General features: G+C 33.1%; 1 protein-coding gene and 1 pseudogene across 3 annotated transcripts in view; both read left to right on the top strand.

Annotated features, from left to right (window-relative positions):
• Positions 1-12916, top strand: part of LOC148600061 (triple functional domain protein-like) — a 210575-nt gene that overhangs the window by 155402 nt on the left and 42257 nt on the right. For all 3 annotated transcript variants that reach the window (XM_088558975.1, XM_088558976.1, XM_088558978.1), the window contains one exon: positions 12083-12160. In XM_088558975.1, the coding sequence (XP_088415101.1) occupies positions 12083-12160 (78 nt within the window). The remainder of the gene's footprint in view (positions 1-12082; positions 12161-12916) is intronic.
• LOC148600063 (uncharacterized) lies at positions 5669-9384 on the top strand (annotated as a pseudogene).

The following is a 12916-nucleotide window of genomic DNA, read 5'->3' as shown; positions in this document are numbered from 1 at the left end:
CAATTCATCAATTTTTCCCCAGTACCCAGTTCCAATTCACCTATAATTTTGCTTCCTCATCTGAATGACTTTGGTCTTTACTATTTGGTTCCAACGGAGGAGAGTGTCAAAGATTTCCAATTTTATCATCCTTTCATCATCCATTTCATGTTGGTATAATTTCATCTTTTTCAAGTAGCTTAATTGACCAATAGACCTTTTTCGTATTCCCCACTTAAACTCTTGTTTTGTTTTTGTTTTTTGTTTTTAATTTATACAAAGGGAAGTAACTTGCAAACCCCCGCAGACTGGTTTACTGTTTGATTGAAGCAGTGAACAGTAGTAGACTTCAGATTCAAATATTTGTTATATTGGAGATGCAGCAAGTACTTGGATACTTTTAAATAACTTTATTTCAAACCTTCTAGTTACTTACTGCATTGAAAATAGTAACATTTCGAAGATAATTTTTTACTATTCTTGGCTTTCCTTATTGAGGCTGCCAACCAGGTTGTCATGTGTTGATAGGTTATGTCCCTTTGAAAAAAACTTGCTAAAATGGCTTGCAGTCTGTAAATATGAATAAGGACACTCATTCACTGATACATGTTCACCTTCCTTGGTTCATTCAGTACATGAGGTTAATACCCTGGCACACCTCATACCAAATCAATGAACTGGTCAATTTAGTTAATCAGTTTTAATATGATTGACAGATTACAACTAATTATGCTAATCATATTCAGGTAAAGTTAGACCACAACAATGTCCAGTTGCACATTGATGATTAAGATAGGTACTTACATTATTTTTATGTACATGTAGTTAAGGTAGGCTGAGAAATAACTCGGGGGATTTCCTAAATAATTTGTGGTTTTTCCTTGAGATGTGCAGAAGGGAAGGGGGACTACTTTCTGATCAGGACCAATCTGCAGGTCTTTTCCATTCATCATGATCATATTCAGGTGCAGACAGACCACAATCTACATGTAATTGTACATTGATGTTTAGGATAGGTACTTTAGGCCGAAAAAAAAAATATATATGTGTTAATGTCACATGCTGAAAAAAAGGATTGGTAGGTCGATGGTAAATAGCGGGACCTGTGACAGAAAAGGTGGGATTTTCTGGAATTTCAGAAAATTGTTGATAAAAAAAAAGTTCAGGTTGCAGCGATAAAATAAGGGTTGGTCGGGTGACCGTAAACACACATATTTTTTTTTTGCCTTAGTAACATTTTACACGTACATATAGTGTAAAATATAAGGTACAAATATAGGCTTAGAAATAAAGCAGGGGGATTTCCTAAATAATTTTTGGATTTTTCTGTACATGTTGAGAGGGAAGGGAGACTACTCTTCTATCCTGACCCATTCTGCAAATACTTTTTAATTTTCTGAATGATTCAAAATTTTGTTGGTTTCATGGAATTTTGTTGAGAGCATCTGAGTTTTCAATTGGAAATTTAACATGCAGCATTGCCAATGGAAATTTGAATTCTAGTTTTGACCATTGACAACCATAAAAACTAGTAGGGCACATTTAAAAAATGTTTCTTTTACAGTATGAAAGGGGCATAAGGTAAAAGAATTTTTTTGTCAGTCTTTTTAAAGAAAAAAAAATATGGTATAGCATTGTCCTTTATCTTAGTCCGAAAGCCTTCGACGGAAACTATTGTGTTTCCTAATAAGTTGTTTTGGAATTAGGGACTTAACATAATAAAAAGTTGTATTGGCATATGCTCTGCTGAATCACGGTGGTTTATTGTTCAGAAAGAGGTGGAGAACCTGTACAAGTTACTCTTACAAAAATTGGTGGCATTTCCAAAATAGAATTTTGTTTGTTTAGTCTTCAGTTTTTTATAGGTATTTTTGTGTGGTCCATGCAGTTATTCTATAGAAACATAGATATTCTTTTAATTAAGATGTTGAAACTTGTAAATAAATATAATACTTAATTTATGATATAGACCTGATATGAAACACTATCAATCAACTACATTATGTTGCATAATAGAATCAGAATTCATGTATTACTTTTTTTAAGAATTAGGCAGATTTGTAAAATTTAAGACATCAATTTGAACACATATCCAGGAAGGCTTAAGGAGGTAAATCATATGAATAAAAATAATTTTGTAGGACTTCAGTCTGCCTCATGAATTTTTCCTGGTCTGAGCTAAACTAGCAACCACCATTTATTTGCTTAAGGAGGTAGATTTAGGGTAAGGGACATAACTCTTACAAATATTTTGACTTTTTGACTGATGTAAAAGCATTTTACATCAATCTCAACTAAGCATCAACATAACTTGGATTGGTTTTATTCTATTTCAAATGAAAGCTTGATAGGCTTTGAAGAAATTGAATATTATGCAAGCATATCATTGATTTTGAGAGTTATGTCCCTTACCCCAGGTCTACCTCGTTAAAGCTGATGAATTTGGAAATCGATTTTTTTTTAAATAGTATGGTAGAAATATTTAGCTACATGTACATATTCCCACTGAACAGCATTTTGTAATCCTCTGCATCAAAACAGTTTCACCATTCTGCAAAATGAAACTTTAAAGTAAAACCTATTTCTTGCTGGTTTTTCCTTTTCAAAAACCCAGAAATGACAATGTTTGATTTGGAAGGGTTTTTTTCCCTCTGCCTGATTTTTACTTTGACATGTAATCATGAACACATCACAAACTTGTTTAGTCAGATCATTTCATATGTGGACATGTATGAACCATATGCATGAAGAATATTCAGTACTTACTTAGCTTGTAAATATATGACCCTTGTGTCTATATGACATGTACATGTATACATAAAATATTGGAGGAAATAGATAACTTAACTGCAATAACTTGACATGAAACAACAAAACATTTCTGATAAAATGTTCTACCATCGACCTCTCTCATTGCAACACTTTTCTAAGAATCTTTTAACAACTATATATCCAAAAGAAACTTCTTGCTAATCTGAGCATTAGTTTTATGAATATGTTTATCTCCACTCCTGGCATACATTACCTGTTTCACTTTTGTTTTGTCAATATTATAACACTCACCATCCCCCTTTTTTCTACTAAAGCTCATAGTTTTAAATTCTAAGTGATAGAAAATAATTAATAATTAGTAATTGTTATTAATAAATGATCACATCCTATAATCATTCTTTTCTTACCACCAGTTTGACTTCAACTCAGTAAATATTAAAACACTCAGCACCCCTTTTTTTTTTAAGATTCCTGTTGGCTACCCTAAGTATTATCTATGTATAGTAATTACATCTGTCATCACCACTTAGTACAACATCTTGACCTCAACCCTGTATCATTACTTATCTATTAATCAGGCTAATATACTTAAGTTTATTATTCCTGATCTTTGTGGGGCTCCCAAAAGGACATGAAAACCTTAAATATGGGATTTCTAAAGTTTGCAAGGAAGTTATTGTGAAGAAATTGAATGCAAAAATACACAATGTGTTTGATCAACCTTAACAGTTGTTGTACATATCGCTAGTTTTATTACTTCTGTAAATAGTTTCAAAGTTTCTGCAATTTTCCATCTTTTGAAATCAACTGTAGCCCATCTGTATTCTTACTGAAGTTTGATTTTGTTGTAAGTTATAAACCCCCCTCCGTTATTGGGCCTCTGCAATTATGCACAGTGCATATCAAATAATTAAGTTATCATTAGTCATTTACTTATTGGACAGTTATGAGACCTTAATGCAGGAAAAATTCATTTTTAAAGGATTTATTTTCTGTAGAATTGCTCAAAAATGTCTTTTATGGCTGAATTTCTTAGACTTTTACAGGTAAGAGATTCGCAACTACTCTTTTGTTTTATCTTTGCTCATGAATATTTGTACATGCACAGTGATTTCAAACTTTCATGAAACTGATTGTAAAATATTTGTATTTGACCTTTCTATACCTTTACATTATCTTCCCTGTATCAATTTGATCCGATGGAGCAGTGTAGTGAATAGAGTCATCACATTCTGAGATGTTGTATATATATATATATATATGCAATATAAGTGAAAGCTCCCTTGGAATCCTTTCAGTTACCCTCTAGTACACCTGATTCATGCTTCCAATTTTTTTAGTGGAGTCAAAAGTTGCTCATTTGCTTTTTTAATTTTCACTATTTTTACAATAAGACCTGTTACACGAAAATTGTTTTTCTTAAAACATTATAATAAGATTTTAGGAGTGATTGTGATTTCAATACTGCACCAAAGTAGATTTATTGCAGAACTGCTAAAAAAAAAATGGTCGGATAATTCCTGGGTTACAGTGACTGGAATAGTACCATAAAGACATGTCTGGGACAAAATTGCAAGTGCTTCTTGAAATTTGGTGGGTCTGGTCCAATAAAACTGCTCCCTGATTTTTTAGGAGTCTTGGGTGCTCATATGTTTTTAGTTTTCTCTATGTGTCCTTTCGGTCTCCATATCCTGTTTGTTGTTTTAGCTTCTGTCTCTTGTATGTCCTTTTGGTCTCCATATCCTGTTTGTTGTTTTAGCTTTTGTCTTTTGTATGTCCTTTCGGTCTCCGTATCCTGTTTGTTGTTTTAGCTTCTGTCTCTTGTATGTCCTTTCGGTCTTCGTATCCTGTTTGTTGTTTTAGCTTCTGTCTCTTGTATGTCCTTTCGGTCTCCGTATCCTGATTGTTGTTTTAGGTTCTGTCTCTTGTATGTCTTTTTGGTCACCGTATCCTGTTTGTTGTTTTAGCTTCTGTCTCTTGTATGTCCTTTCGGTCTCCATATCCTGTTTGTTGTTTTAGCTTCTGTCTCTTGTATGTCCTTTCGGTCTCCGTATCCTGTTTGTTGTTTTAGCTTCTGTCTCTTGTATGTCTTTTTGGTCACCGTATCCTGTTTGTTGTTTTAGCTTCTGTCTCTTGTATGTCCTTTGATTTTCATATTTTGATTTTTACTAAGAATTCGACTTTTATGTTTTGATATTGGAGGTTCTGTACTCTTTACTACCATTAGGGAAATGTTTTTTTATTTTCATTTTTGTTTGTATGTCTGTCAAACTTTTGGTTTCCAACTCGGGAAACACACCATAAATTCTAACTTTATGCCTTGGACTGTGGGATACAGATAAAGTTTATTCTGATGTGAATTGCATTAACTGTTCAGGAGTTATGGCCCTTTGAACTTTGGAAGAAATAAATACCAATACAAAAGTTACAAATGAAGAAAAGTCCATAGACAAGACAACATCTGGAACACCAAGCAGACATTCAAAACAAGATACAAGGAACAAATTATACAACACGAAAGAACTAAAAAGTAGAAAGAAAAACAATAATTTGGACAGCAGGGGTATCTGTGATCTGAAACTCTGATGCATGAAAACTATGTTTTTTCTGTAAATGCGTGTGTCCATGTCTTATCTTAGTGATCTTTGAATCATAATTGCAAAATGAAATAATTGTTTATAATATCTACCACTTTTTACAAGTCTGCTCCATTTCCTGCTCTTAATATTTGAAAACTTGCAGGCAAAAATAACAATATTTTAGAGCATATTTTTGGAATACATGTACTTTAACGTAGGATGTGATAAAAAAATTAAAAAAAAAAAAAAACATACTTTACTTGAAGGATTTTATTATAAAAATGCTGAAATGCAACTGTTCTATAGAAAAAAAACTTCAGTTCATGATTTCTTTAGTTATGGCTGGAGTTTTGAATCCGTGGATGCAAGCAATGTTTACTATCCATGGTTATATTTTGTATGAAGTTGATTGGAGTAAGTTTATGATCAACATTTTAAGTACATTTTAATTAACCACCTTTAGGGAAATGTTAGCTTGGATGACCTTAATTTGTTCACCATTGAAACAGCCATTTTAATCTTTTACATAAATAAAAATTTAAGGCTTTCTTGCAAAATTGTGGGTACCTTGTGTGACTGTCATTTTATAAAAAAGTAGACTGGAGACCATATTTATCCCCTGAACATTATCATTGAATGTGCTATAAAATCTAATCTGCCTGATTGTTAAGTTGAACTATATTCAAGACTTCTATTGCTTCCTGACATTGTGTTCCTCTCGTATCATTCTGTTAAACATATGTATTAGAAGTAAGTCAAACCATAAAGTATATCACCCTCCTTTATAAATAAATAAGTCTGATTAACAGGTTAATTAAATCTCTTAATGAAGCATTTCCCCATATAAATTTGAATGAATGCCATTGTAGTTCTTAATACATTCTGGATGGCTTCCAGCCAATAGAGTCTGGTATATCATTTGGATGGACAAGTTTCTATTATTTCGTTGCTATATTTAAACTATTGTTTGTTTAATTGAAATAACATATTTGTTTTCCAGCGGATTTGGTTCAAATAAATCATTTATTGATGCTTAGAGAGTGAAATTAAGTCACTTGGGATTATGGGTAATTTTTTAAAACGAAAAGTACAAAATACAAGGTGCATGTTAAAACATTGGAGATTCTGTTATATTTGTTGATTGTTTGGTTTTATTTTTTATGTTTTTGAGCTTTAAAAACTACTTTTTTTCCCATTTTTTAGGATATTTTTTTTTTTGGGGGGGGGGAGTTTTTGGTGGGTGGGTGTACTTTTGGTGATGACTTAAATCAGGTAGTTAAAAGTAATTTACATAAAAAATATACTTTTAACATTAGAAACTAAAGTTGTCTTAGTTTCATTAAATGAAATATATATATGGAGATTACAAAAGATTCTGTTAAAAATAGAAACATTGAAAGTGCAAGTCAAAACTTGAAGAGTATGTTGGCAGTTCGAAGTTGTTTGGGAGTCACATTGTCTACCTATTTTGTACCATGTAAGCACAACTAACTGCAAAATTGTTTTAATGAAACTTTAGGAAAATCACTGTTCAAGAATACTTAAGAAAAAGGAGGGGTAATCCTATTGTATTGTTAGGGGAACCTTCATGGAATGTGCATGATACAAAATCATTATTCATGGATCCTTGCAAAGGGAGATAATCCATCTTAAGTGATTTACATGTCTTATTAGTAGGGCATCACTTGGTTTATTGCTCAAGGTTTTTGGCAGTAATCAACTTTACAGATAGTTTAATTTATTGGTTCTGTTATATAACCTCCCTTTTCTTTCTCTTTCCAATTTTTCACCTTTCAAACTCTTCTTTGATGTGATAAACATGAAGACGAATTGTAAATAAATGAAGTCATTAGGTGGGTCTTTCTGTACAACTAAGACTGATTTATTTTTATTGCTATCATCCCTCGTCCTTAATGATGCCACACAGGAGCTGGTTAAGTCAGATTTAGCTCATTGAGGTCATGTTCTCTGTCAGCTTGAGCTGCTTCATTAGTGGTCCCCATAAAAAGTGCGGGGAAAATATGGTACATTCCTGTATATATGGGAAGGGCGGGCCTAAAAGAAAAAAATGAAAAAGAAGACATTTTGAGCAAAAAATAACCCCAAATTCGGAATCCTTGGGTCAAATTGCATTTAAAAAATGTTTCAAATAAACATTTTTTAAACTAAATCTGCAATATCTAAGCTTAGGTAAGTGTTTTACTCCGTGATATTTCCCCTTTTTCATCGCTGAGGTATGTATGTCATGTGATAAGATTTGACCCCAAAACGTCCCTTCCGGTTCCAAAAATATCCGTTGAATGTAAATAAAACCACGTTGGAAACAGCTGATTATGCCATTGAAGTTGGAGGATTTGTCGAAAAAAGGTGTTCAAATAAGAAGTGTAACAAGAAAATATCTTTACATCGTGGATCTTGGTTCGAAAATCACAACTTGCCACTGGAACATATTGTTTACATAACTTATTTCTGGGTTTACAAGTGTAATCAAGAATTTGTAATTCACGAAATTGAAATTTGCCAACATACAATTGTTGATTGGTATAATTACACCTGAGAAATCTGTATTGAAATATTAGGGAAAAAAAGTAACGACGATGTTGGTGGTCCAGGAAAGACAGTGGAAATAGACGAAAGCAAATTTGGAAAACATAAATACCACAGAGGAAGAAAAGTTGATGGTGTATGAGTCTTCGGTGGCATCGAATGTGAGTCCAAGAAGTGCTTTTTCATCTGTGCTGCCGACAGATCAGCAAATACTCTTGTGTCTGTCATAAAAGATCACATTAAACCAGGCGCAACAATAATCAGCGACTGTTAGAAAGCTTATAATTCTCTTAATAAAGAAGAATTTCAACATCTGACTGTAAATGACTCTGTAGATTTCGTTGATTCTGAATCAGGTGCTCATACATATACCATTGAATCTACTTGGCGTGCCTTGAAAAAATCCTTACCAACCTACCGTACTCAAAAAACCCTCTATGATAGCTATTTTTTACAGTACTGTGTTAGAAAACTATATTTGTCAGACTCTGAAGACCCATTTCTAAAATTTCTAGAACTTGTGAAAGACGTCTTCAACCCTTAAAACATTAAACCAAGATTAATTACAGACTCCCTTATTCCTAAGGAAAAAGAAGAAAAACAGAACGTGCTCGTAAAAAAACAAGGATTCCACTTGCCAATATAACTGACCTGACTAACAGCCTTGATGATTTACAGTAAAAATGAGGATAAGTCACCATTTTTTTATGCTCCGCAGGTTCTCAAACCTCAAACGCCGGCGGCGAGCCTTGGTTTGGTTCGTATTAAACTGATTTCATCAATCAAATGACGAAAAATTTGAAGCGTACACAAAGTCAAAATTGCAAATGGCGGAATCATTGATGTCTAGTAGCAACCGCCCATAAGTTCATCACACATCTGCATTCATTGTTGTTATTCTAAACTTCCGGGGACTGGCAAATTAAATACTTCCCAAAGTGTGCTTTTACCTATACCCATCTATAGATGTTACCACACAGGAGCTGGTTTGCTCTCATTCAGGTTTATTTGTACTCTCAGAGCAGGTGTGATTCTCTTAGCCGGGTCAAATCCATATTTCAGAAACCTGTGTGCTCATACTGCAATTAGTCTTTTACAAATTGAAGTTTTGTCCTTTTAGCTAGGTCAATTTTATTTAAGGCATCAATGTTGTTTACTCAATCAAACTTTCCATTGGTTGTCTGGGCATTTATTTAGATTGCTTCTTACCACAAGCTAGTGTCATTTTAGCCTTGTCAACTTGTATTTCACATGATGATTGTGCATTTCAATAAAATAATTTGAGTAACATGAGAATTCATGAGATTCAATTATATGTTATACTAACCTCATAGTATTCACTGCAAAAATTCAAAGTTTTGAAGCTTGTGACATGGTTCTCTTAACTTTTCATTATACTGTGTCATTTACGTGTATATCAATTCATCATAGCCATCATCCAAAAATTTTCCACTCTCTAAAAAAAAGTAATTCTTCACAAAAAAAAAAAAAAAAAAAAAAAAAATAAGCTTCTGTCGATTTCCATTTGTATGATTAAACTGCAATTAATCAAACAGTAAACTTAATATTCTTTAAATACAATGATCTATTTACCCCCCCTTTTTGTAATATTTTGTTATATCACTTCTTGTGAAATAATATCTTGATCTTGTTCAAGTATTTCTGTGACATAAACCACCTCCATTGATTGCCGAGTAGGCTCTGTTATTGATTCTACGGCAAAGATGTAGATGGATTATCGATTTCTACACCACTATATGCATTCTGATGTTACTTTTTTTACTGTAGATGAATATTACACAGTGTTTAACACAATGAGGTTAAGATGGATTGGCATGAAATTGGGGAAAGGGGGATATTAGCAATCATGAATGGACTATGGTTTTTTACACCACTATATGCATTCTTAATTTTTTTTTTTTTACTGCAGATGAATATTACACAGTGTTTAACGCAATGAGGTTAAGATGGATTGGTATAAAATCGGGAAAAAGGGGATATTAGCAATCTTGAATGGATTATGGATTTCTACACCAGTATATACATGCTGATGCTTTTTTTTAGCTGTTGATTATTATTACAAAGTGTTTAATGATGTTGAATTCAGGAAAAAAGGGGGAGGGATAAAATTCAAGAATGGATTATTTATTGCTTTACCACTCCATGCATTCTCATGTTAGTTTTTATTTCCCAACAGTGTTTAACTTAATAAGGTTAAGATGAATAATGTTTGTTTTTTTGTTTGTTGGGGTTTAATGCCCGAGCAGCAATATTTCAGCTATATTCAGTGGATGATAAAATGAACATGAAATGATGATGAAATGAAAAATTGGATGGGATACAAGGATAATGGGGTCGAGAAATTTTAATTGCCAATGGAAATAGGGAGAGGTGGGTAGGGTCGGGCAATTTACCTTCTGTGGCGGAGCCCTATGGTTCCTACTCTGGGAGAATACCACAGTAGAGTTCTTTAACGTGCGAGGAACATGGCATCCTTCCCAAAACCTTGCACCACTATGGTTTGCAGTCAGGTTTTCCGTATTATAGCATGTAACACGCCAGGGGTGCCCCATTCCACCACCTGGGGCACACAACCCAGTTGCTCTGTGGGCAGAACGCCCTAGCCCCTGGCTAGGGTTCTGAGCACTATTTAGTCGCCTTTTACAACGAGCCTAGCGCTGCTGCAAGCCTGTTCTTTTGACACCCGGACCTGCACGGGTCAAGATGAATTATGATAAAATTAAGGAAAAAGGGGAGGAAAAGCATGTAAAATGTGGGCTGTATCATGGGTCATCAAATTAATCACTACTTTATGCATCGTTATGCTTTAATGTGTGATTATTATTAACAATGTTGAACACAATGAGGTGAAAGGAATAAAGCCTTTCTTGCAGTCTATAGAAATTAACTACCGGTAAATGCACGAAAAGATTGACTAAGTCAAAATCACCTACTGATCATGAATCTCACAAGTCAATCTTGATATAATATTTAAGAAATATCCAGCTAAAGATCATATGTGAAATACATGTATGTTGTTGGCATCAGTTGTCTTAGACATGAAAGACAACTCTGCCAATTTACCCTTTCTTAACTCTACATAACATCTCCTATAAAAGAATGCTGTTTTGTCAGGTTCTTTTTCATCAAAGTTCACTATTAGCATTATATATCAAAAACCTTTACAAATTGGCCTTGCTGAATTATCATTAATCACTGGTGTTCTTTGATATACCTATCACATAGACAAGTATTGACCATAACGTGTCAGTCTCTGTAAGAATCAGGCAGTGGGTGAAACATTGAATGAAAAAAAAAGCATCATTTTGAAAGTTTAATTCAACCTTTTGCACCATCAGAATCAAGTGAAAAAAAATTTTCCATATTATTTTGGTAAATTGAGTTATAATTTCATTAAAATATACTAGAAAAAAAAATTCAAGGGCAGATAACTCTGTTGTAAACTCATTTTTCTAAGATTTTTTTGGAGATTTCTCAGCTAAATTCAGTGATACAAAGATTAAAGAAAGGTGTTTACAGTTGTAGAAAGCTTCCTTGAGTGATATTTTATTGTCAGATCGTTGGGGTTTTGACATGCATGTTTTTGATTTTCCCCATTTTGCCTGATTCTTACAAACACTAACCCTAAACAAGGAAAGCAAATAAAACACAGATTAAATAATTGATTTACTGAAATTATTATAGCTTTTTCACTGATTCCTTCAAGGTGAAACTGAGGTTACATATAGTGCCAAGAATTTATTAATTTCTACAAGCTGTATCCCTTCTTTGTAGTATATTAGAGAGGTTTTTTTCATCTGGGTACAAATTAATCCTATGCAGGTTGCATGAACTAGAAGCTTAAGGTTCTTGATACTAGATTTTCGCTTTATCTCTCAAGGTATTTATTTCAAACATGATTAGAATAATAGGGCAACTTTTTAAATGGTTGTTCAGCTGTAAATTTAAAAATTTTTCCATATATTTTATCAATGTTCAATGCAAATTATGCCCTACAGATTGTGAATGATGTTAAAATCATACAACATTCAATATTTTACAGATCATTTTCATAAAATTTGACAAAAATTATGGACTGAATTATAGCAGCATAAACAGGTTTGGCTGACATTAAAAAGAGTATGTGTTAGGATATATATTGTTGACCCATTAAATCATAATTCTTTTCTCTTTGTTTCATTTAGGCTTCTACACTTACTATACAGCCTGATACAGACAATGCTGTGAAGGACTTAGAAGATATGGTCAGCCAGAGAGTTGGGGTAAGCAAACTCAGGTCTAGATCTAAGGAAAGGGGTGTGTGCATACACCCCTCCTAAGATGGAAAACATTTTTTTTTTTTTGTGAAATCTTGATTTTTCACCAATTCTACCCCCCCCCCCTTTGAAATCCTGGATTCATCTCCCTGGTACTGAAGAATGTTATGCTCTGGACTTGATTCATTGGACCTTCTTAAAATATATCATGAGTTTTTTTGCTGCCCATTTGTCAGTCTGTCTGTCCATTTACATGTCATAAGACTACTCAAAATGCTTTGGAAGATTAAAAAGCTTTTTTTTGGAGAATGCATTTGATAAGTACCTGTCCATGTAAGAATTAGGTAATTGGTGACAATTATATTTTGGCATTTAATTTTTCTTTATTGCCGAATTACATTCAACTGATCAAATAATATCTACAACTTACAGTACTGAAAAAGCATGATGAAAAAAGATATTGATTGTCTGTTTATATCAAGAGTATGAAAATGGTAGGAAAATTTAGCCGCACATTTCAGCTTATTTTCAAATGATTTTAATTTTTTTTTCTTAATCATTCTTAATCAGCTCTTTAAAAGGTAAATGGGTTGATCATGTTAATATGAATAGAGTCATTGTAACCTATCAGTATAGTATACCTTCATGATTCTGGAGTTTTTCTGTACTAAATTAAGGAGGCGTAGATATTTTTTTTTTTGGAATTTTGAGAAAATAAACCTGGAAAATGTCTCAATATATTGGCTTACTAAAATGGTAAAA

This window comes from Perna viridis, chromosome 13, assembly GCF_037379345.1.
Source record: "Perna viridis isolate PV_CMFRI_1.1 ecotype Kerala chromosome 13, ASM3737934v1, whole genome shotgun sequence".
Classification (NCBI taxonomy): domain Eukaryota; kingdom Metazoa; phylum Mollusca; class Bivalvia; order Mytilida; family Mytilidae; genus Perna; species Perna viridis.
The sequence above is the reverse complement of the archived record's forward strand: the minus strand, read 5'-3'. Positions and strand labels throughout refer to the sequence as shown.